Below are 25,709 nucleotides of genomic sequence, written 5' to 3' on the forward strand. Positions count from 1 at the left end.
ATGTGTTGGCTGAGCAGAACAGTCAGGGACAAAATCAGCAGCGCTCTTCAAAATGGGAGTGTGTACACTGTCCAGCACCTTGATATTACTGTGTGTTAGTTAAAGCAATTATTATTTAAAGTTTGTATTTTGTTATCATAAAGAAAAGAAAAAAGAGATCATCTTGGAGACTGAAATATTCTGTGCAACCAAGACCAGTCTGGTAGGAGCAGAAGAAATGCTTGAAACTCACACTACGCTGACACAGTGACTCACCTGCAGCAACAACCAACTGTGATTAAACAAGTTTACTTAATTTACGAAAATTATTTACGAACTGAAGCACCACCTACTAGACAGTTTAGAGCATTATCTTAACTAATTAGATTATGCATTATCTATGCAATGAATCACATATTATGTGTGTAATGAATCCTAATGAAGATTAAAGGAAAATCTCATTACTTCAAATTGTTGTTCTGGGACAAGGTTTCTAAGAAATCTGTTAAATCTTTCTTGAACATATGGATATGAATAAAAGGTCAGATCTTGGACTGACAAATCCGCATTTTGCTGTACCAGCTGCACATAAAGGGCACAGAGCTACTTCAAAGCATTAAATATTCCTCCTAGTCTAGAGGAATGTTGTGATGCTCTCAGGACAGAATGGATTCAGGATTGAGGCGGATAGGTAGATCAGCTCCTGCAGACTTCCACAACTGCAACTGAGAGAAGCTTTGAGACTTGGTTCTGTTAAGAACATTTTCAGGATTTTAAATTGCTCTTTTTCAGTTCACATTTTACTGGTTCTCAATGCACATTGCATTTGAGTTTCTCCGTATCAAAGGAGTCAGATAACAAGTTAACATACACTTCACAATAAGTCTGACTTAACATGTTTTTGTTTTCCTGTTGTCTAAAATTCCTGTTGTCTACAAACCAAGCATGTACCTGGTCTGCATCTTTAAGTGAGGTAGTGGGCTGTTATTGCTCTCTCCACATACCTGAAGTGGCTGCTCACCCACTCTGAAAGTGCAGTATGTATATACATTAGGACATTAGGGAGTCAGGAAAAGTATATCTGACTGAAAACTAGTCAAAGATAACTCTAAACTCTCACTCAGCATTGTACTGCCAATCTAGCTGGATTCCGCTGTTTCTGCATGTCCAGATTTCCCATTAATTACACATCAGCAGGGGTTTTGCATAAAATGATGTGGTCAAAGAAATTTTCAATTACTAAGGGAAAGCAGAGTATCATGGTCTACCTCTATCATGCAGGGAGGAAAACTTTGCCCCTGCTGATTAGATACAGCAGTTGACAACAGATGTTATTTGTTAATTATTGACATATCCAAAGGGTCCTATGGCTTGACAGAATGCCGAACAGATACATTATTTACTTTGTTGTATCTCATCATGGAACATATGGTGGCAGTTTGATGGAGTACAGATATCTTCTTTGTGTCTATTCCTACACTGAAGTCCGAACTCCTTTTTCCTTTGCTTCTTGCTGCGTCAGAAAGTGTGCTTTCTTTTGTTTTCCTTTTTTCTAGTATCCAATTACCCTCTATTTTCTGATACAGTAAAACTGCTTAGAGGTACTAATGTATCATTTGCCAATTCACACTTTACTTTCACCCTTAAAAAATACCAACCAGATGGTTTCAAAAAAATGCCAATTATGTCTAATATATTGTTTGAAATTAAAGTACCACTGCAAAATGCCTCACATGTTATTAACTGCTTGAAGCTATATGTAGCACTTTGGATGCATGAAAAACTGCGTATTCCATCACTGTATTAAATAAAAGTCTACTGAGAATTTGAGCTGCTTCAAGATAAATTTGAGTGAATAGCTAAATTGTATGCTACAAATTATTAATGTGTATCTAATGCTTAGATCTGAAAAGCAGCTCCTTCAAATAGTTCAGCAGCTTAAAGAGCACAGTACAAAGGACATACTGATTCTTTGTTTAGTCTTACAGTTAAGAAATAGACTTGCTTGTGTACATCAGTAGAGACAAGATACATATTTCTGATGACAAAAGTTTTAAGTGTTATCTGCTCTAACTTGTCACCAGAAAGGTACTTAACTATATTAAGTGATATCTAATTTCCTACCTATCTATAAGCCCACATTCCCACTTTGGAAGGAACCTGGGGATCTCCACTACTGAAAAATTCATTTTCTTTTAACACACAAAATTAGGAACCTTAATATTCTTAAATTAGTTTCCTACTAGAAATTGAGATGTTGAAACTGTCACTGAACTTCACACACATGCGAAAGACTTAATTCATGGATGAATTAGCACTTGGAAAAAGTACGCAACCAAGGGAGTAAAGAAGAGTTATTTTAAAAAATATATAACAACTTATAATAAATTGTTTATAATGCACATTATAATTTATAAAAATACACAATTATGTAATAATATATAATAAAATTTACTATTACATTGATTTAACTCTTTTCTTGCTAAATTCTCTCAACCAGTATTTTTCATAAAGTGAAGCTATATAATATGAATGTGAAGTCTGGTTTACTGTAACAGTAATTCCAAAAGAAAGGCCTTGTATTTGACAACTCTGGCAGATGTGAGTTCGATTTGCTATAAAGAGGCTCATCTCATGCAAAGCTGATGACTTAGGACTCAGACACTGAGGAAAACAAAGCCTTCCTGTACCTCACCTGCATCTGAAAAACAGATAGCACCAGGAATAAAATGAACTATGAAAATATTCTTAAAAGAAAAAATTAACTAGTGACAGTCAGATGAAGCACTCTGTAAAGAGAAATTCGCCGGGCATACGAGTTATAGAAAACTGGGGATAGGCAGGTCTTTGTGATCCAACAAAAACTCCCAAAAATATCACAAGCTCAACAGAAGAAGGTGTAAAGAGCAAAAGTCCCAAGTGCACAAGTAAGAGTACATATAGCTTCACAGACAATGAAAAAGCACAAGCCACTGCATGCCTGGCACTTGGGAAGAAAAAAAAAAAAAAAAAAAAAAAAACACAGAAAGCTCAGAGGCTCACCCTACTCTGTAAGAGACACCACCGTGTGCACACAGCTGAGGAAGAGCATAATGGGCTGCTCAGAAGAAAGCTAGATGGGACGAAATCTAATGGTGCAATTAATTAATGGCCTAAGTTAATGTAAATTAAAATACTGGGAAATTTTTTTTAAACGTTGAAAATAGCAGGAGTATTCTATTGGTAGTAAAAAGAAAGTTTTAATCATCCTACTTAGGAACCACACACAACAAATTCTTACTAGTGTCCAGATCAAAAAAACTGCAAGAAAAATTCTGAAAATGAGCATGACAAACACATACACACAGACATGCCATCGTTTGCACAATTACTTTATAACATAAAATCAAGCATAACTGATTTTTTTTTATATTGTAAGCCATCTATTATTTTAATATTTGAAATAGAGCAAGTTTACTTACAGTATTTATTAGTTAGAAAGTCATTGGGAAAGACTGAAGAGCAGTAGCAAGAATCTTATTTTAAACATTATCTTAAAATAATCTTTGCTCTTCTTCTGGCAGATCTTGTCTGCAAAGCTTTCTCCTCATTTTCTTAAAATTTCTGGGGGGAAGAAAAGCAGAAAATCCTGTGCAGGTCTTTTCCTGAAAAGAGAAAATCCTTAAAATCTGTAGGCCCATATAGAAATACCAAGGCAGTGCAAGTCCCCATATGCAACCTAATCTTCACCTGGATTTGTGGAAAAATTAGCAGAACCTTTAAACTATTTTGCTCTTTCTGGAATTTTGAAAGCAGTAATTAAGCAGCAGTATCCCACCATCAGGACAGTAACAGTTAAATTCAGCCAGACACTGGTTTTGCCACAGGCCTATAAGGGTTTTTACATAAACTCTCTTCTTTCCAGGCTTCTCTGGCCCAGGTTTCTGAATCTAAAACATTGCACTAGTTGCCTTTCTCCTGATGATCAGACTTTACTCTTCCCACAGCAGCAAAAAAGCTCAGATGTTGTTAGACCAGAAAATAAAGCTCAAGTGGCCAAGAAACACTCTTTTAGAACTGAGCCTTGTTCCATAAGGCTGAAATTCTGTACATCCTGGCACAGTGAGGGCTTTAACTTCTTACAGCCCAAAGACAAGCACCTGTCAATAACCTGGAGCTGTCTGTGGTCTGGTACACCTCAAGCAGACAGAAACTGAAAAAAAAGAATATGGCTTCAAGCTATTTGTTACAACTTCATAAGTCTTTTGCCTAAGATCTTAAATAATTGAGATACAAAAAGCTTATACTCCATAATTATTAGTAGCTATTATTAGTACTGGAAGTATTCTAGAAGTCTCATCCACATTTGCTTAGAAACAAGAAAATCCTACAGATTGTAAAGACAATTTCAAATAAAGTTCTGCTATCTAGCTCCTATAAAGATATCTCGACTACCACAGTTTTAAAAGATGTGGATGCATAAACATCATTATGAGTTTTACGGTAAGTGTCTGTACAACTTTTTTTTTTTTTCTTTTAAAAGATGAGCAGTTCAACTAATTAGATCTCTGTATAACAGTTGTGCCTTGAAAATTTTTAATTGAATTAATCAGCAAACTGTTCTGTGAGTACTAGAGTCAACTAACACTACATCTTTTTAAATTACAGCTTTGTTTGTTAGCTGGAAATTGATTAAATGTATACCAGGGCTTCAATTTAAAACTTTCCTCTTCAACGAAGCATCCAAATCCAGCAGCTCATTTTCACGTGATATGGAAGCATCCAGTCATTAACTGTATATGAAAGTGTCAGTCTGAATAGCCAAATACATCAAATCTCAATAAAAAAGAAAACATTCAAGAAAAAAAACTTGTAACATAGATTTCCTTTCTGTTTTACAGAATTTTCTATATATGTGATTATAAACTGAAATATTCCAGATTTCTGTCAATAAATACGACTTCTTGTAAGATGATATAAGATTATTTAACAAATTAAAGTCTGACATCTATGTACATCATTCTAGAAACTCATTGAAAAAATGAACAAATCACAGAATCATTTACGAGACAGCTGAAAAGACCAAATAAGGTGTAAACATACTCTATTTCAAATGTGAAAAGATGTTATTTTTTATTTTTGTCCTTGTAAAGTAGTATATTTCAACCAGATTACAACAAAATTACCACAGGATATTTAAAAAAAAATACAAGAAAGTATTTAGAAAATTATATATGTACATTTGCTTAAAAATTCTATAATGTAAACATTAGCATAACAAGATAAAATAATATTACAAACCATTTATTAATACTTAGGTGAATACTGTACATATATATGCTTTAGAATTAATACAATTTTTCTTACAGTTTAAAAGGAACAAAAAAAAAATTCCCCAAATCAAAAGGGAAATACAGCTTCTTTACTTGCCAGCAGGTTTGGTCCCACATACAAGATACTTAATTGTTTATCTCAGTGTTCAGGAAGAAAGAAAATGCAGCTTTTCAGAATTAGATATTCAACCAAATTTGCATTTCTGTAATTTTTAGTGTCCTAAATAGCTAACACTTTTCTCAAGAAACCAACTACCACAATCTAACTTCTGTCATGACACAGACAGCAGTTCTGAAACCTTGTTAAGCAAACTGATTCCTCCTACATGGAATTGCAATACATTTGTTTAGATGGAAAAAAAAAAAAAAGGTATTTTTTAAGTCCTGATATTTGCAGCAATTTGTAAATATGGAAATTCATTCCTCTCTAAACATTTCAATGGTGTTTTCTATGCCATTATTAACCAAAAAGTAAGCTACTATCATTAATTAGAAGTATGCTCTGATTATCTATGTTATCTATAATTGGACAGAATAAATAAAAGTACAATTAGTGCAGAGTAGGAAATAAATGAAATGTACAGTATCAGACCACTGTGTAGAGAAAGTTTTTATCTTCCATTCAATATGTGAAACACCAAGCAGCTTAACTGATATTTCTATATTTCATATATATAATTTCATACATCGAAGTTAGTCTTTCAATACATAATGCTAAGAAACTACAGAAATGGCTACATATTCATCAAATTAATATTCCATGTAGTGATACAAGGTGTTGACTGAAATATCCTAACCTACAGAAATTGAAGGAGAAAAATCTTTACTCTCTTGAGTTGTTTAACCACTTTTCCAGAAGTGACATAAGCTCCAATACAGAAGTATTGTTGTTTCCAAGGAGAAAAATGTGTTTGCAAAAAAAGAAAAAAAAGTCTTCCTCTTTCATTTAAACTGCTGTTCCACAGGTTTTTCTTGGGAATTATAAGCAGGTAACTGTATTTCTATCCACAGGTATAGATTATCTGTCCTCAGAATTACAAGATATTCTTGTAATTCTCCACAAGTGTGGAAGGGGGTAGGTTGAACATTTGAAATGACAAGAAATTTATAGCAGAACTATGATTCCTGCCTGTTTTGAATCAAAGAGAACAACATCCGTGTCTGAAAGTACTAATAACTGATTCTGTTAACAAAATATCATTTTTTAAATCATTAATATGTCCTGACAGACAGTATCAGTAGTTCACGTGGGGCTTACTGAGTCTCTTTTATTATTAGCTTGCTGCTCTGAGACAGTCAACCCCATTTATTAGCAGGTTCTTATTAATTAATTTGACAGCTACCATGCAGATATCGCTCTATACAATAAAACATTTTGTAATACAAAAAAAAATGTACCTTAGCAATGGGTCACAATTTTGAACCAATTATCTTTAATACTGTTATGTCCTTTCTCTAAATACTTGTATTAATCCAGTCACGAAGGTTTATGACTTGTGGTAGGTTCTGTAAAATAGTATATATAATCTGATTACAACTATCACATCAACAACATATTCCAGAAAAAAGACTGGCTTTGAAATTATTAATCTTCCTAAGATGTGATTTAATGGACATATCAATTTAAGCCTTTATAACTATGCCAATAACCTGCCTCATATAAACCTTGGAAATTTATTATAATTACTGAGAAACTTGATTTAATGCAAAAGCAAAGCCAATACAATGCATTCTCTATAATAAATGACAAAATCTCTAAATAGATGAGGTTCTCAAAAAACACAGTTAAAAATTATTTAATTTATACTAATACTGATAGACAATCACATCTGCAAAAGATGCAAGTCTTGCCTGCCATGTATTTCTTAGGAAATTGTTCATTTTGCATGTGATAAGAGAACAGCATTAAAACTAAAAAGTAATGCCATTTATTTTCACAATTTATTTTGAATAGTCATTAAAGGATCCAGATGACCAGTATGTCTAAATATAAAACAGAATTGAAATGCAAATGATACTGCAAGTTTCTCCATGCTGCCTCATACCATGCTGTAGTCCAAGGCTTGCAGGAACAACAGGGATCAGATTGGCCTGAGTCCTCTATTCTGTGATTATGGAGATGTTCAAGAACTGGTTGCACCCATCAACTCACTGTGCATAAGCCATAGAGCGGATATAAAGATTTAAGAGCTCTCAGATAGTACAAAAATAAATGAGATGTACAAAAATGGTAACTACATGCATGGCATTAGGTGACACAGGAGGAAGTGGTATGATCACTCAATTGATAGAATCATTGCTACAGTTACAGGTATTTTATAAAAGCAATATATCTATCCTAGGATTCTTAATAACAGCTGGTCATCCTTCATCAACAGACTTCCCTGATTTTGTAAATAAATGAAAAAGTGGAACTTGTGACAGAGAACTACAATTCTCAGAAAGACAGGGCATTTCACAATGTCCTGAGGTGCTAAAAATGTGGGCATTCACATATGTTGATAGATATCAACACCTATCTCCTTGCAGTCATGCAAGCACCTTACTTCAGCAGTAACCAGGTCAATAGGAAAAGCTGACTTGTGAAGAGAGGCTTAATTTAATTAGCTTCTGAGATTTTAGAGAAACCACAGATAGGTATTTAAATGGATTAGTAATGCACCCACTACCCTACCTTGTATCACAAGGCGAACACTGCAGACTGTAATCTTAGGAGCTGATACACAATTCAGGTAAAGTTAATAAAGAACAATTTGTACACAGTAAACAAGCTTAGTATTTTCGTGTGATCTACATACATACATTAGAAAATACAAGAAACAAAATAATGAGGAATGAAATAAGAGCCACATGTAGTAACAAGAAAAATTTCTTCTAAGCAACTAAAAAAAAAAATTAATTTAGGCTATGCTAAATGAGAATTCTTACCATTTGCAACTTTCTGAATAAGGAATCCTTTAATTTGTGAGTTATTTCCTGAAAATGAATACAGCCTCACATGACAAACAGATAAATCACAAAGCATACCACACTACAATTTCTTTCAGATTTACTTGCAATTCAGTGTTAATAGATGTGTGTCATATTTCTACTAAACAAGGCTCTATTTTCTGAAAAGTTAATTTAAAGTTGTTTCCAAGTGGGACCATCATTACAGCTACTTTTCCTTCCAACGAAGGCAAACTTTAATGTGTCAGCAGTGTATCAGACTGAAGAGTTTGGAGAGGTGTTAGCTGACAAGATACACACTTTCCATCCTTCTTCAATAAATGTGTTGTTTTAGTTTACACAAAACACCAATAATTATTTACCTTTTAATAATAAAAAAAAATGGTTAGCTCCCAAGCTGCCCTTTTGGATTCTGAATTTTGTACCAGCCCACAGACACTACTTGCTGTATGTAATGAATCCCTACTTGAGAAGTGTCGCAAAACAACTGGACCATGCTTGGCTAAAGAATACACAATGGTCACAGGTCTGAAAAGCAGAAGTTCCAGTTTGCCAGAACTTTGATAGAGCACTGATGTAAAGAGTTTATTAATCATCAGTTGTTGTTGGGGTGGCTTTTTTTTCTCTTGCAGGGTAACATGAGATTTCATGATCTACTGATAGAAGAACTGAATAAAATTAACAGATAATAAAATGACAAGATACACCATGTTAATGCTCTCCAAAAGAAAAACTTCTGAGAAGAAAGATATTCTTACACAACGGAAAACCAGAATACAATTGATAGAAAATTTCAGTGTGCACTGCTTAAACTTAATGAAGAAAGGAAGATAGCTGACACATAATTAACTGCCTATGGCAGTACAGCTAATGGATGCTGAACTGGATTCCAGTTAATCCATGTCAGGACTTCCATCACTCGTAATAATTCTTGCCAATTTTTTTTCTGTTATTCTTGCAGCAGTACCATCACAGATTACTGTTCAGTGAGAGGTGATGGGTAACAGGCACTTTCATTACAGGCAATTCTTAATTATCACTATATGAAGGATTTTTAAAAAAGAGTAAGAATTCCAAACTGCCCAGTTAATGATGAAGGACTGTTCTGTAGCATCAGTGACAAATTAATACTAAAATATAACCAAAGACTTGAAAACACTTTTGTATCATGCTGATTTTGTATATACTTGTGGTGGTTTGTAGAAATTAATAATATTGCACCCAGCCTTATAGCAAGACTGAAATTTCACTAAAAATTATTACATTCTCTGATTTTAAAGAGTTACTTCCCACAAATGAAAGCTATTGAGAACACCTAACTAGAAACATAGAAAAGCTATTTTTACACCTGTACTGTTTTTCCCTTGTCACCTACTTTGTCAAGTTTTTTTAAAAAAAACTTTTGTGTGTATCAGAGGTTTACAATAATAATTAAAAAAAAGTATTTCTATTTACAAAAGGTAATAAATTAGTGAGGTTCTTTCAAGCACATCTTTCTGACATATTAAGTAGTAATAATCATAACTGTTCTTTAAGGAAAATAAATCGTGGTGACACGATACCCATGTCTGGACCAGAAAAATGTATATGTAGAAAGTGAGACAACACAATACAAACAAGGAATTCAGAAGAACGTAACTTCAGAAGAACAAAGGAGAATATGTGCAATGCAGCTTCAGAAAACAAATAAAATGCCTATCTGTTTGCTGAGCCCCAGTGAAGAGCTCTTGTATTCCGTTTGAGAAAGTGATTACTGCCTTCCAAAGTATTTAATCAGGATATGACCCTTAGTTATGAATGTCTCCTTTCAGGATTTAAGTTGATGCAGCTGTAGTCTCTTCAGGAGCTTAAATTATAAATATAAGCTAGGAAGGAATCACAGAGCAACTTAAAGTACATGGTTCCAGCATTCACAATTATGAAAAAGGGTCAAAGATCACCACTCTGAGGTTCCAGGCTTCGGGGCTCTCTTTGATGGCTGCGAGACAGTTTAGGGAAACGGGTAGTCACTCTCGAGCGGTTGATTTTGCTTACTGGTTCTCCAGAAGGTGGAATGTCACTAGGAAGAAAAGAAAAAGACAGAAGTAACTAGTTTATGTTATATGCAAACTATTAAGTTGTTACTCTCAACATGAAAAAAGCAGATGTTATGAGAGCCTGGCACATGACTGCAAAGTACAGCACACATCTTCAACTACACAGAATTGCATTCTTTCTACTGGTATCTCAAGTGTGAATTACAAATGAGCTCTTTCAGAAATGAGAACTAGTAGAACTTTCAATACTTTATGGAAGACTGCAAATTACAGGATAAAAGCATATCTCTATGGGTTGCAGTTCAGAAATGGTGGTATAAGCATTTTGAAGTGATAAAAGTACAAGCAAAATAGACAAGAGCTTGCATGATGCTCTACTTAACAATCCTCTAATTATGGATGGATGTATCATCACGTGATGAAGTGTATTAGCAATACATCCCTGTTGGGAATTCTTCAGTCTCTTCTGACCCACAACAGACTATAGTCTTAGATGAATGAGCCTTTTTGAAAAGGCTCTGAGAAGAAATACATTAAGTTCAACAACAAGCAGTAACAGAAAATTCCAGCTTACCTAGGTGATATTCAGAGGCTATAGACTCCTCGGAAAACTACAGTATAAAGGGATAGCATTGTACTTTTGCCATTCTCTTAGAGGACTCCACATGGTTTTTAATTATGCTTCTTAAATACAGATCAATAAATAAAACTAAATTTTGCATATTGCAACTCAGCTAGGCAATAAAATTACACAGCATACAAAGTCAAATGTACTTTTATAATTAAAAAAAAAAAATGTAATACCTATCTTCAGAGTGAGTTAATAACAAGTCAATAGTGGAAGAATCGTTCTTCTGCAGTTCTTGCCATATTAAATAAATACACATATATGATATATATATGTATATATTTAAAATCACCGAATTTACCCTATGTAGTTCCCTTTTTCCTGCAGTGACTTTCCTCCCAGCTCAGACAGCCCTATAAAAGCTGTAGGCACATGCAGGCTCCACTCAAGCACTTTGAACACCTTAGAGATCTTAGCAAAGCAAAGGCCTTTAACAAGTCCTGGGACTGAGTGGAAAATTCACTTGCAGGAAGCAGAGTACTCCTGAAAGACAGGGTAACTGTATCACTGGTAGCCATTAGCTTTGAAACTACTACGCCCACATTTGCTGCTATTTGCTAAATAATAATAAAGCAGTACAGAGAAAAATGTGTCCAATTTAGATGTTAAACATTAACAGAAAACAATTGGAGTATTTTTAATGACAGTGTATTTTGCTTGTCTAGCTTTCCTTGCAGAACAGTCTAAAGTAACAGTTAAAATAATAAGTTAGATTTTTCTGAATTAAGATTCACCATACACATAATATTGAGTCTTCCTAGGTAACTAGGAATTCCTTCACATGAAAAAACTGCATAAAACACCTGTGGGATACATCTTCATCTTCTTTAATAATAAGAATAATAATCTAGATCTTTAATTCTATATTTTTGTTGTCAATAAAGTCCAAGCTATGCAATTAATTTACCATATGTTATTAATTCTTGGTTGCCAAGGATAACAGGACTTCCAAACCCAGTCCTATGATAAGTTATTTTGAAACTCAACATTGCTATCTCAGATGCTGTAGAAAATTTCGATCATGTGAATCTAATTTCAGCTATGCTAATTATCATGGATTGCTTTCAGTAACGTGAATATCATTACTCTTTATACTATTTATTCTCTCATGTTTTCTATGTATTCTCCAGTGTTTATAGAACAGCATGGGGTAGTGGTTTCAGAGGGCTGTGATTTTGTATTAAATGTGTATCTTTCAGAACATGTAAACATAAAACCTTCTAAATATCAAATATACAATGAAATTAAAACTTTTTTTTTTGTCTTGTTGGACTTTTCTCAAAATAAATTATGTTAATTTGCCAGCAGGATGGACACTGCTGATAGTGCTTTAGTTCCGTCAGGCTGACAGACAGCTACTTTGTGGCTATATGGTAGTTTACATTGCAAAAGAAAGCACTGTGTTGTGTGCAATTACTATAATTTGGTGATTGCTTTTTTGAAACCACATTTTAATACTTAAGCTCCTCCTGCTGGCACATCCACAAAATGACATTAGGGTCAGCCCAAGGCAGAAGTCACTTTTCCCTTGTGGAAGAAAAATACCATTAAAAGAAAAAAGTGCAAAAGATGCAAAATGAATTCCCCTAAAAGGAAGAAATATGAACTAATATCCATCTGTCTTCATAAGAATGGCTGAGATAGTTAGATCATTTTAGGATGGCTGCATGATCACTGATTTATGTAAATAAATAAATAAAAATCGCAAGTAATTCTGCTAATTTAAATGATACTACTCCTAAACTAGATTTATCTAATAACCAAATTAGAGCTAATTTGTCTTAAATGTCTAAGCTAATTTTTATCATTACAATCCAAACTCTAAGACAAATCCCTGTGTTACACAGATTTACAGAAAGCAGTTTATAACCAAGGAATTAGATCTTCATGCATCCAGCACAAAAAGACAAACAAGAGCTGAAATTTCAGCTGTTATTGCTTGTTGGCCTGATCCATTTGCATGGAATTGGAGGTTGTACGATGACAAAAAGGTTTAAAGAGAGAAGTCATACATTAGTCAAGTATATATCTTAAGTACCTTTCCTTCCTCCCTACTTCAAAAACTCATGCAATAATTTGCCATCTAACTTACTTATTTCAGCTCTAGCTTTTTGCTCTGCAATTAAAACCAAACTTTCAAAGAACACCCAGAAAATGTAACAACTAAACTTGGGAAAAGAATGAACAACCCCCCCTCAAAACCAATGGTAATAAAGGAGGAGGGGAAGATTATTCTTCCACCTCTTCTGTCTATTGTTACCAAATTTAACAATTCTAGCTCTGGCCTTGAGGTCAAATGATACTTATAGAGTCTCTGGCATTAAATGAGACACTTTTGTCCAGAGACACTGCTGGACAGTTCGGCAGGTCAGATATTCTATGAACTCTTGGGCAGAAGTATGAGCACCTTAAGGCAATTCTACCAGTTCTTCTGGCAAATGCACGTGAAGATGAAATTGGAACACTTGTTCTCAATCTATTTTTAACAATTTGCATTTTGGACTGAGGAAGAACCTACATGCAATGTCTTCAAATCCACTTTCTCATTTGTCTTATTCAGTGAAAGCAGTCTTTCAGTTAGTATTTTTGGGCATGATTTAGGGTTCACCCATAGCTGACAGTTTTATTCAGACTAAAATACAAACTTAAAATATGTAAATCTAAACCAGCGTGTAGTTATTTTAGAATAACTGTTCCAGAACAGCTACCCCCAGTCCCTGTGATAAGCACTTACTCTTCAAGTCTACATCTGATATCTGAGCTACACCACTTCAGTTTTAACATAATATTCTCCTTTTTATTCTATTACCTTCTTAGCCACTGAGATCCTAACAGGGTTTAATTTTCCAGACTGAGTCTGGCAGGCATCTGGACACTTGCCAGGCATGAACCTGTTGAGCAGTGGAATGCTCAAGCACTAGAGGCTCCAGTTCTCTGCATTCTCACCTTGTCCCAGTCTGAAGAGAAAAGCATCCTGCTGAGAATCAATTCCTTTTTCCCACCAGGTCACTGTTTAGCTTTTAAGCATTCATGATTGATCTGCTCAGCGTTTGTTTGGATACCAATTCAGATGCATTGATTTTGTCTAGGTGTCAAGTTCTGCCTGAGGTGCATCTATAGAAAACAGCTTAAAATAACTGGTCTTTTTAATCAGCTTCTAGTTTCTTCATACGCTTCATTCATTGGCTCTCCATGTATCAAAATGTAAAGCATGCTTTGTGCGCTTTTCTTTACATGCACCTGGAACTGCAGCATTCTTTTAAATGACATCACGAACATTTACATAAAGAAATTTATTTCTCATCTCCTTTTCTACTCTTCAGAATAAAATTAGAGAGAGAAGTAAAAATAAAGTAACATGCCTGAAATTGGAAATACTTTCAGTCTGAATAACAGTCTGAAATTGCAATAGAATATAATTGCAATAAGCACATCCGGGGAGTGTAGAAAAGCTCAGGATCAGGTTGTTCACATATCTCGCATGGAAATGCATCTCTGGAGACACTCATGATCCTAGCTTTGCCTGAGTTGTGTTAAACATAGCTCATGAAAAAAAAAAAACAAACATCAGCAGGCAGATAAATTTGATGACTTTTTGTTGACAGTTTCTTGTGTGATTCATATTTTCATTTGTCATGATAATCGAATTTCTGGTTAAAATCCCAATAGTTAATGTGGTAAACTCGATTCAGTCAGCAGGCCTCCTCAAAAAGGTAATATTAAACAAAGCTTATACTATATGATGAGGTCCTTATTAAAAAAGTGTAATTCTGATCTGCCAGTACACACTTTAGCACCTTCTTCTGCCAGCTACAATCATCTCTAACAGTTGCTTAGTGGCACTATTAACTAAGACTCTGACTTCATCAAATCATTTTGTATACTTTAGTAACTCCTGTTACTCTGGCTAATATATTTGTTTCCAGTTGCTGAAGTGTAAAAATAATTGGACCCACATTCCTATCTTCATTTCCAATTATGCAGAAAGGAAATACAACTATTAATGAGAAGCAGTGATCTTCATCTATTAATACAAATGACTGGGCTGGGAAGTTTAAATAGTCAACTGTTTATAGAAGAAATAGAACAACATGGGTTAGATAATCCCTCTATAGTGTAATTTGGCATTGAAATTCCTGAAGACACTCTATTAGAGCAAAGTTGTCAAGTTAAAACAATTATTAAAATTATTAAAACAATTCCCTTCAATATTAGAACTGAATTGACCAAGAAATGAAGAACATTTATTCTAATATTCTATTCATCTGCTTTATTAACATGCAACTCCTTCTACTTCAAAATACACACTTCTACAACAAAATACAGTATTCATAATATATTCAATCTCTTCTTGCTGTGAAATAACTTCCAACTTGTAATCATGCTTAAATTTGTTATAATCCAAATGATCCTAACTTGAACGTTCTCATGCTACAAATGAGTTTCCGTATCAGCATGAAGACTTTCTTCATAAACATCATCTGCATTGATACTTGATTTTTTTCCATAAACCATTACACTTTACAGAATTCTGATGATTGGACCTTTTTTATTCCACTGACTTTACTTTGAATTTGGCATACCAAGATACTAACTGTCCAGTGAATGTTTAGAATGCATTAGTCACAATCTATGAAGTGAGGAATACCCATGTGTAATTTTGGATGGCACGCACACTCTTTCATTCAGGAAATGCTCAGAACCCTACAAGAATCACCTTTCACCAGTTAACATCTGAGCACCTAAAGTGTATTACATCTGGGAGTGGTTATCTTAGCTGGAATACCACCAAAAATGGAAAATAATGATTAAATACAGTTCTGAAGCAAATGATCCCTTCACAACTAACTAGAAAGCCACAAATCAAAAATCAATGAACATGCATATAAGAGAAAGTTCACTATAACGTACTATTTATTTATATTGATATAATTATTTTGTGTATTGCAATGATTAGTTAAAGGTGGCAAGTTTGGCTACTGTATCCATTTTCCCCCAGGAAACAGCATTCTTCTCTACGGGGGTTAGCCGAATTTGAGTAAGCATTATAATCTACCACTTCTCAGTGAAGGGTAAGTGAATGAACAAATGGTTTAGAAGCAGGACGTGTTCCAAGGTTGTTCATATAAAAGGTAGTATTTGCTTTCAGAAGAACAGTGTTTGGTGAATATCTGGATTTGCTTTTTTCCTGTTAGTATTGTAATTATCTTTAAGGAAAGCAGAGAAAGCTCTAGGATACATTTCTATTAAAAACCACTGAGGTAACTAAAAACAGAAGACCTGCATCAGGATTCACAATGTACGTGAAAATAAATGGAGTAAAATTCCTGTTTGACGAGTAGCAATTTCAGTGTGCTGAGACAGCAGTGCTTTACAGGGAGGCTAGCCAGACACCTCCTCCTCCATATTCACAAGTTGTTTGCATTGAAAAGTGACATGGAGACAACTTTAATTACCAAATTAGCTTCTAAACAGCCCATGATCGATACGTTTGGCATTGGCAATAACAACAGAAAGCTTACAGGAAGTGTGTTCTCAGACATTAGCATACATGAAGCCAGTAAAAGGCATTATATATTTACCACTCTAACCTACACACCTCTTCTTTAGCCAGAAGAGAAAAAAAAAAAAAAAAAAACGCTTCCATCTTTCATGACAAATGGTGAAAAGAGAGATTTACCATCTCTTCTAATTTTCCTAATTGTGCCAATAGCATAAAGAGGAAGAATCTGAAAACTTGGAAAGTTTCTTCCCACCTGTCAATGCTTATCATTGCTACTGAGCTCACTAGTACACTTAGAGTAATTTCAGTGAAAACCTGGTTCCTATTTCTGATGCACTGCACCATGTCTGACTTTTAACCTGCAACACCACGTAACCTAGCGTCTTGGGGGACGATGCTCTGAGACCTGAGGGCTGGCAGCACTGCAGCAGTGACTGGTTTCCCGTCCTGGAATCCTGCCACCTACATTTCCCTGTAGAGAAGCTTTGTGCCTTCCATGTTCCTTCACTCTTCTTGACTCCAAATTCAGCCAGGCAAGAATATGTGCCCACAAGCACTAGCACTTACACTTTTCAGGATAGTTTAAATAGTCTCTATGGGAATAAAGAAACTTAGCTGTCTTTGCTTAGTTTTGCAAGTAAACTGCCCATCATAAAAAGGCACCTGCACAAATTGCCATGTTTATTTCATTTTTAAAAACAAAACCCTTCTTTTAAAACTACCATAACAGCAAATGGAATTATAAAGAAAAGTTGTGATCAATACATTGTGTTTTGATCTCCCAAGAAAGTGCTTGAGTTTTAATTGCTCCATCAAGTTAAGAGGTATCAGCTGCTTTTCTCAAGTATTTTTCATTTCTCATGAAGATTACACCATGACATTAATATAGGCAACGAGGCAGAAGAGAGCTGACATGACCATTCTCATGGCACATCTAGACGTGTCCCTGAAATATCATAATGTTTCTGGAAGATATGCTAGCAATAATAAAAAGTGAAGAACAGTGCTTTATAGCGGTTGCTTTTTTTTTTTTTTTTTAATACTAAGGGCAAGTTCCTGCAGCCCAACCAGAAGCTTGATACTAATAGAGATTCATGACCTAAAAACTTGAAAATATAGGATGTTTTCACCTCAATATTTGGTAGCTTTTTGATTGTTCTTAACTTTAGACTTATTTTTAGTTTCCCTAAGCTAAAATATTTCAAATTGAGTTGGATAGCACATAGAAATAGAGCACCTGCAGCTGGAAACAATCACAGAGAGGGATTTGAGACTTGGCGTACTGAAATTAAATGTGTGCTCTCCAAATAAACAAAAGTAATCAAGATGGGAAAATATGTATAAGTACAGAATTAAGTACTGTCAACAGAATAACAAGGGAAATGCTGACTTTGTTCTTGGTAATGAAGACAAGGACTAATGTTTATATTTCATCCAACCCAGAAAAGGAAGCTAATCAAAGAAGGTATGACGCTGCCTGGTAAATAACTCTGGGAGCCAACTTGGGATGCAACGTTCCTGTTGGATTAGAGAAAAACTAAACAGACAGCAGGCAGGCCAGCATGGAGAAGACCACAGTAGTCAGCAACCAAATCAGACTTTCTGTTTAGTCAGATTTCAATTATCTACTCTGTAAGAAAGAAACAAAATGTCAATGATAAACATACCCCCACTCCCCCAATGTTGTTGTTGTTGTTGTTTTTTTTAAACCCACAAAGTTAACCGGAATCAAAATTTGCTGCCATCTCCAGCAGGATTTAAACACACAGTAACTTGCTGGCCATAAGATCCTGAAGCTCCAGTGCAGTTCTCCAGGTATCATCAGATTCAGAACCTTTACAAAGTAAATCATCTTGGTCTCTCTCTAATGCAGGTGCAACTTTGCCAAACTGTTTAAAATAAAAATAAATGAACTGTAATTTAGGACAACGGTCATCAGCTGTGACTCATGTTGCTGGCAGCTGTTTAAGTGCAACTGCAGTGCTGGAGTACATCTGCACAGCCACTGGGCAGGAGCAGCCTGGGGATTGCTCAGTGTTCCATTTCTCAGCTACGTGAAGAAGCTTGTTCTTAGCTACATAAAGCAGCAGCAGAAATGCTTGCTGCCCATCTACATTTGATCCATTAGGAAGTTATGGGATCACTAGAAAGTCACTTTCACTTTTGCCTATGAACTCCCCAGGAAGCTGTTCTTCTCCTTGTCTCTCTAAGCTTTGTGGCTTTCAGCCACTTGAAGACTTTGGCATTGGCAAGACTAGCCAACCTTGATAGAGGACGTTTTATGGCTTTGAATAGATGTCAAGCTAAACAGCAACTGAAAAAGCTGCTGAGATATCACCTTCCCTGGTTTAGAAATGGATCAATGAAACACTGTATGTAAAAATCAATATTATACATGAATGGTACAGTACCAGGAGGCAGTGAGATGATGGAGAAGTTTATCTTTTTTGGGATACTCCAGCTTTGCAAGCAGCAGGAGGAGAGAAAAGTCTTAAAAGATACCATACACAGCACAAGCCTATGGTTCCTCCTTGCAAGATTACTGTATGGTCCTGAAAAGCAAAGGCCTACACTGACACAATGTGAAGACTATTTAGCCCTAACACAGGTGATATACATCAACTTAACTGCAGTAACAACAGCTCTACAGTTGGATATCGAAACATTTTTTCCTCTTACACATACAGCTACCCTGTGCTTAGAAAAAGCTGGGTGCTGGGGTTTATTGGAGTCCCCAGGATTTAGATTCATTTGACTCAGCTATAGTACTAACAGTAAAAACAAGATAAATTATTCAGTCTGCCTGACAATACAAACCAGTCCCATTTAATTTCCCTTTGGTCATACCTAGCTGTTCTCAATAGGCAGTGCTTCAGGATTTATCTCCTTATTTTGTAGAAGTCTTCTACCGAAAGACTTTAAAAGTAGTCAGACATTCAGAGCTGTTCAGTATATTTATGACTTGCCCAGAAACTGTATTAAGACTAATAAATTAAATCTCTTATAAAGAATTAATTTATGAGTTCTTACAGCTTAGAATAAAATCCCAGAAAAAAAGATATCAGTTAAAATAGACACAGATTAGTAAGAAACAGGCTTTTTGGCTCATTTTGCAGTTGCAAAATTAAACGATTTTATGCAAGCTGTTTACAAGGCACAGATTTCTAACATTTTCTACAGGGAACAGCAATCTCTGCAGATCCACATATTAGCGGTTCTCATTCCCATACATCAGGCATTTCACTAAACTCTTAAGTGCAATTGCATTACACTTAAAATCTTAATCTAAAAATAAGCCTTCATAATGCTGTTGGTATAATCAACCTCTGGGGCACTGTGTAATTCATATGTGAAGATAAGAAAAAGTGACTCTGGTCTGCTCTCGGAGACAGGGACATCAGCCATCCCAGTACAAATCCTTCCTGTAACTTCTGACTAAAACGGGGTTATTTTAGCAAGAGTAAACTGAAGAAACCTGTTTCACTATAAAACAGATCTGCATTAGGACTTGACAATCTGCAGCTCCTCTGAGTACATCATCATAGACAAGAATAGTCTGATGTTATACTTAGACCCAGTACTCCAGTCATGTTGTCCCTGGACCATACCATGTTGGCCATACCGAAACAGCTGGTGGATCAAGCACGGAGAGAATAGGTATGCATTTTCTGCATGCTGCAGAAGAACTCCATGATGAAGTTACCTCTATTATTTCTGCACAGACCTCAATAGCTGAGGTCATTTTGCAATTTTGAACTGCCATTTGGACTAATTTGTCCCTATAGAGAATGTATTTGGAGACCTCTGAAGCATTCTCACAAAGTTCCTAAAAAACACGCAACAACTATTTTCATTACTAATTTGTTAATGAGGTGAAGTGATATGGCAGGGAAGTAAAGACAATCATGCATGCCATTAATTTTTGTTACTAATGGATGAGTGCCTATAATTACAACAAGTTATTCTAAAATTCTGCTAACTTTTCATGGATTCTGCTGTCACCACAGAAGTGCCAAATCTATTAAAAATACATCATAAAAATAGCATCTGAAATACAACAGAATTCAATGGGCCCTGTTTATAGCTGGCAGATTAACAAAGCCAAGAAACAAAGCTTCTGTATGATGTTTTGAATTTCAGTGATGGCCTGTAGCTAATTCATGCTGTTTTCACATAAGGGACTGATGGCTGCTGAAATATTTTTCAATATGAGTTCAAATGAGGAAAAGAAATAACCCACCTCCTTTTGAAAAACCATGCAGTTAGGCATAAACAAACTTGTTATGGTCTGGATTAAAGCCAAGTACACACACAAGTACAAAGACACCTCCCTCACGAAGATTATTTGCCTCATTTATTTGAATGGATGCATCCATTTACCCATTACTGTCAGCATTGCACAGAAAGCAGTATGAATAAGCACTGGAAGACTGCAATGTAAGAGGTATAAACTAATTTTTCTAGACCACATTTTCTCAAGTATTCCTTACAGTTTCCTATGTTAAGAGAAAGGAATAAAGCTTATATATCCATCTGTCAGCTTGACTTCTGAAAAGTCTTTTAGAAAGACTTTTGTCTTTCTTTCTAACTCTTGAAAATCTTCAAAATTTCTACTTTGGAACAATAATTAAACTTAATATTTGGTTGAATTCCCAGCGAAATATCCATTACAGAATTCTTTGTTTTCTTGCAACACTCAAAATTTAACAATTACAGGAAGAGGAAAAATTTAGAAGTTGTGTTGTTTCACTACTTTTTTTTTTTTTTTTAATCTGCCATTCAAGTAATAATGTAAAATTTACATATGCGGGTATATTTGCACATAAGCTTTCTGATTAAAGGAACAGTGTATTTTCAATAGTTATTCTCCCCCTGGCCTACCACCCCCAACAGATTCTTCAAGCAAAATTGAACTGGGACAATGACATTTCAGGAGATCTGTAGCAAACATTATGAACTCATGTTTGACAGCTTAGCTTGCGATATTTCTGAGAACAGATTACATAAATGCACTATGCCGAAACTGTTTGCAAATGCCATTCTGTGCCAAAAAAGTGTTTGCAAATGTCACAGAGAACCACCCAATATGAAAAGGGCCCTTTGCTTAATCTAGAGTGATTGATTACTTCTGCTCAAGGCCTGATCTTCAGGCTACAGAATACAAACAGTGTTTGACTGATGCTTGCTGTGCCCTACTGTGATTCTCATCAGCAGGAAATGAAAGCATGCAGTGACTTACAAGACTTGTTCATTGTTTTTCAGCATCAGATATCTTGAAAAAAATAACATTTTCAATTCCAGAGAGCATCAAAAAGACAATTTAGAGATAAAACAATGAGTATTTGGGAACTGAAGAGAGAACACAGGCCTATTGCCCTGACTATAAGGACATACAGCTAACTTGTTAGGTCATGTTACTCAGATTCTGGTTCCTAAACAACAAATCCACTAAATCATGTTCTCAGTAAAGAATGCTTCTTTGTATATCAACTACACACTTACTGGTCTATGATTTCTACCATTCCTCCACTGTTTAGAAAACCTTGGAACAAAAGTGAATTTTTGTATGGTCTGCATTATTGGAAAATATCTCATCAAGCTTCTCTGTAATAGAATTCAAGCTGAAAATGGCACGTCACAGTTTCTCTGAACTTAAGCCAAACCTGTTGTTTTTCCCTACGATTATATGATCAGCTCTATCAGGTTCATGAGTTTTTAGGTACATCTTTAATACAGTTAATGGGATTATTTTTATAGTTAGAGATTTCAACTTCTTATGGATTTCCAGATGGAGTTTTGTCTAGGTCATGTCATCCAGGCCCGACCAGAATGGTTTCAAGTGATATGTTTTGCCATGCAGATTGGTTAAAGTCAGTCAGAAGCCTTTCAGTTCTTTTCAATGCACAGATGAAGGTTTAGAAACCACCTCATCCTGTGTTAGAACAGCATGGCTTCCAAAACCTCCTGAAGTGCCACAGTTGCATGATATGCAATTTCCTAATACTTTAAGTGATACAGTAAAGTAGAGATTATTTGGTGTTTTTCTTTTTCAGTTCCATTAATCAATTTCTATTCATTCTGTGAACATATATTTAAGTAAATACTTCTCTCTCCAGTTGCACATTTCAAAATCTAATTAAAAAAAAAAAAAATCACCAAAAGTGATTTGGAATATGAAAAGTTCAATGAAGAAATACACGGTGCCATCTACTAAAAGCCCTTGTGCTATACTACCTACCCTAAATCTGCTCTCAGCTGTACAGAGAACGTAACTTGAAAAATTTCTCTTCCTTAAAATTTTTTGTTTTTTTCCAGTACTTTGCCTTTCCAAAAAAGAGATCAGATTTTGGAGCATTCTATCTCTTGCTGTACACAGTGGAATAATACATTGTTGAAAGGGGTCTGCACTAAGGCATTGTTGTGAAGATCATGAACGGTAACTAAGGGTTATGGATCCCAGAGCTCTCATACCCAGCTGCACTTGCACATAAATTGCTGTAACTGACCAGATGGCTTCTTACAAAACAACATGTTTATACGATTAGTTTCCAAAACAATTCATGGTGGCACACTTATTTCCTGCAAGAGACCTGCAGATGGTTCCCTTCCCCTACCTATGAGTTCTCCAAAATATATCTCCTGAACTAGCTGTTATGCAATCTTCCGCTACATATGCTGATATGTGACTGTGAATATCTAAAGCTGGCAATTTTCTTAAAATAATCTCCATAAAGAGAAACTTAACAAGCAATTATAGATCAGCAAGTTCAAGTGCATCTGTAGAATAAATTTTACAGACTAGTAGGATTTTGTAGAGGAACTCTTTGAAAGACACAATTTCATTATTGAGGATTTATGCAGATTTGGGCCTGGGAGGTCTTGTTTAACTTGTATTCTTTGACAATATAACTGCCATGCTGAACAAGGGTAATTAAGTGGCTATCAATGCATCACGTTTATAATTGTCATGAAGTCTGATATCAGATGGTACTAAGCAGGGGATAATGTAGCTTAGTAGGCACGAAATTGCCTCAGGATGGGGAAATTTTGTGAAAAAACAAAAAAACAAAACAAAACAAAACAAACAAACAAAAAAAAAAACACATTGTTCCAATGGATCAGAGATACCCATAGGGTGCACACAACCCGACATACAAAGCAGTGACGTACCTGAAACAGTCCTGAACTATCATGCAATGAATCACACACCATCCACTTTTACCGCTATGTATTCATTCTAGTAACTGTCACTATAGAGACAATTTAGTGTATTATAGGCTGCTGAGAAATTTAAAATATATATAGAGAAAAAAATTATCTTGATATCAAGTAAAAATATTCCATTTGATTTTTTTTATTTTTTTTGCCAGCTTGCTGCTCTTTGATGACTTGGATGCTATGTAAAAATACGTACTAGGATGTAACAGAATGTGTTTGTGGACCTTCTATATCGGAAATTCTGTGCCTACTGTAAAACATTAATAATATTTAGGATTGATTGAAAAGGGGCAGAAGGATGCAGCTGTGGTAGTTTAAAACATAGTAACTCCCACACCATTATACAGTAGGGACGGTATAAACATGTATGTATCTGTACTTCCTTGACTCTCAAAGTTTTGGCATATTCTCAGCTATTGATTATTTGAGTTGCAAATTCCTCTGTGCTCCCCTCTTCTGGAAAAGTCAGCTCCAGTAGAACAGTAGGGTAAATTGTTAGGGACAGAGAAGACAGCCAGGAAATACAGCGTCAAGCTACCACAGGCACGCATCTTATCTTGTTTACTACAGAACTTAGGAAAATTCATATAATGAAAGAGGATTTTATTTTGTATTAGGAATATTTGGAGCATTTATATATATTATATATAATATATATATATAATTATATATAATTATATATATATATATATATATATTTTTTTTTTTTTAAGACTCCTACTCAAGTAATCATGCCAGAAACTGATTTACATTGTATGAAAACATAACTACATAATCTCAAACAAAGGATGTGTGAGTTCTGGCTAAGAGTATTAGACTTAACCCCCTTTACAAATCATGTGTGTGTTAGTGAGCACACCAAAAAAAAAAAAAAAAGATAGAACCAATTATTATTATTTAAAGGAAAGGAAATGTGCTGTAAGATTTCTTAGCTATTCAACTAGAAATAAGATCTATGGGCTTACAAGAAAAGGATTTTATCAATCCTGTAGAGACTTCAACCTCTTTGAAATGTAAAAAGTTAAAATAGTTTGACAACTATTAGTAATCAGTAATTAATCTAGGAAGGTAACTGAAAGGAGTATTAAGTACTTTTTTAAAAAAAACTATTTTCATGGTTATACTTCACAACTCTCAATTATCATTCTGCATGAAAAATAAAATACAGTTATTTTATGCAAGGTTTGAGTATAACACTATGGTATTCCACCTGGAGACAAACACAATATAAATAGCGTATTAACTCACTGCAGAGCTTGCTGAAATGAGAATATACCTATCTCAGGCTCTCAATGATACTTAATTTAACAAAGAGAGACTGGTAAATTGAGTTGACAGGCAGACTTTGAAGCTCTGGGCAAGCCTGGCTGAGCTACACAGCGTGCATAGATTCAGTGGCACACACTGCTAAAAGACTAGCAGAATGCCAGCATGAATTAGAAGCACAAATACAGTCAGAATCAAGCATAATATTGCATCTGGAAGAGTTACTGATTAGCTTACCTTGGTAAGTGTTCCAGTTTCCTGTACACAGTTCCATACAATTCATACATTAAGCCTAGACAATAAGGACAGTAGCCTGACACAGATGATATTACAAACATTTGTACTTTAAATCATAATAAAATTATCATCTAGATTTAATTTAGTGAGGATGCGTCTGTGCCCCAGAACATTTATGTTTCTATATTCATTCACAGTATATAGATAGCAGTAAACTGTTTCAGATCTGTGCAAGAAAATAATTTCTTGCTGATGAAATACAGATGTGGATTCTATGATTTTGGGATGAGTAGTGTATGTATGATGTTGCATGGGGGAAAAAATCAAGATATAAATAGACAGAATCTATTGAATGCTTACATGAGCAAAAACTGATTCAAAAGTATGCAGACGATGTAGTTAGGAATGACAGAAGACTAGGCTATATTAGACTAATGCAGAACATTTTTAAACAGTTTGAATCATCTTTTACTGCTTTAGACGAAGGCATAAATATCCAACTCCAATTCAAAACATTTACTTGTGCATTTGTTAAGTTTCTAGACCTAAAAGAAAAAAGTAATTTTACATCTAGACATCCT

At 35.0% G+C, this 25,709-nt stretch overlaps 1 protein-coding gene across 1 annotated transcript in view; it reads right to left on the minus strand.

The window, feature by feature from the left end:
- Positions 1-5,236: 5,236 nt before the first annotated feature.
- SNX29 (sorting nexin 29) overlaps positions 5,237-25,709 on the minus strand; it is a 134,757-nt gene continuing 114,284 nt past the window's right edge. The window contains exon 21 of the mRNA XM_084295801.1: positions 5,237-10,299. Within this exon, the coding sequence (XP_084151927.1) occupies positions 10,170-10,299 (130 nt within the window). The 3' untranslated portion in view covers positions 5,237-10,169. The remainder of the gene's footprint in view (positions 10,300-25,709) is intronic.

The sequence above is a fragment of the Netta rufina genome, assembly GCF_964035555.1.
Source record: "Netta rufina genome assembly, chromosome: 15".
NCBI classification, from domain to species: domain Eukaryota; kingdom Metazoa; phylum Chordata; class Aves; order Anseriformes; family Anatidae; genus Netta; species Netta rufina.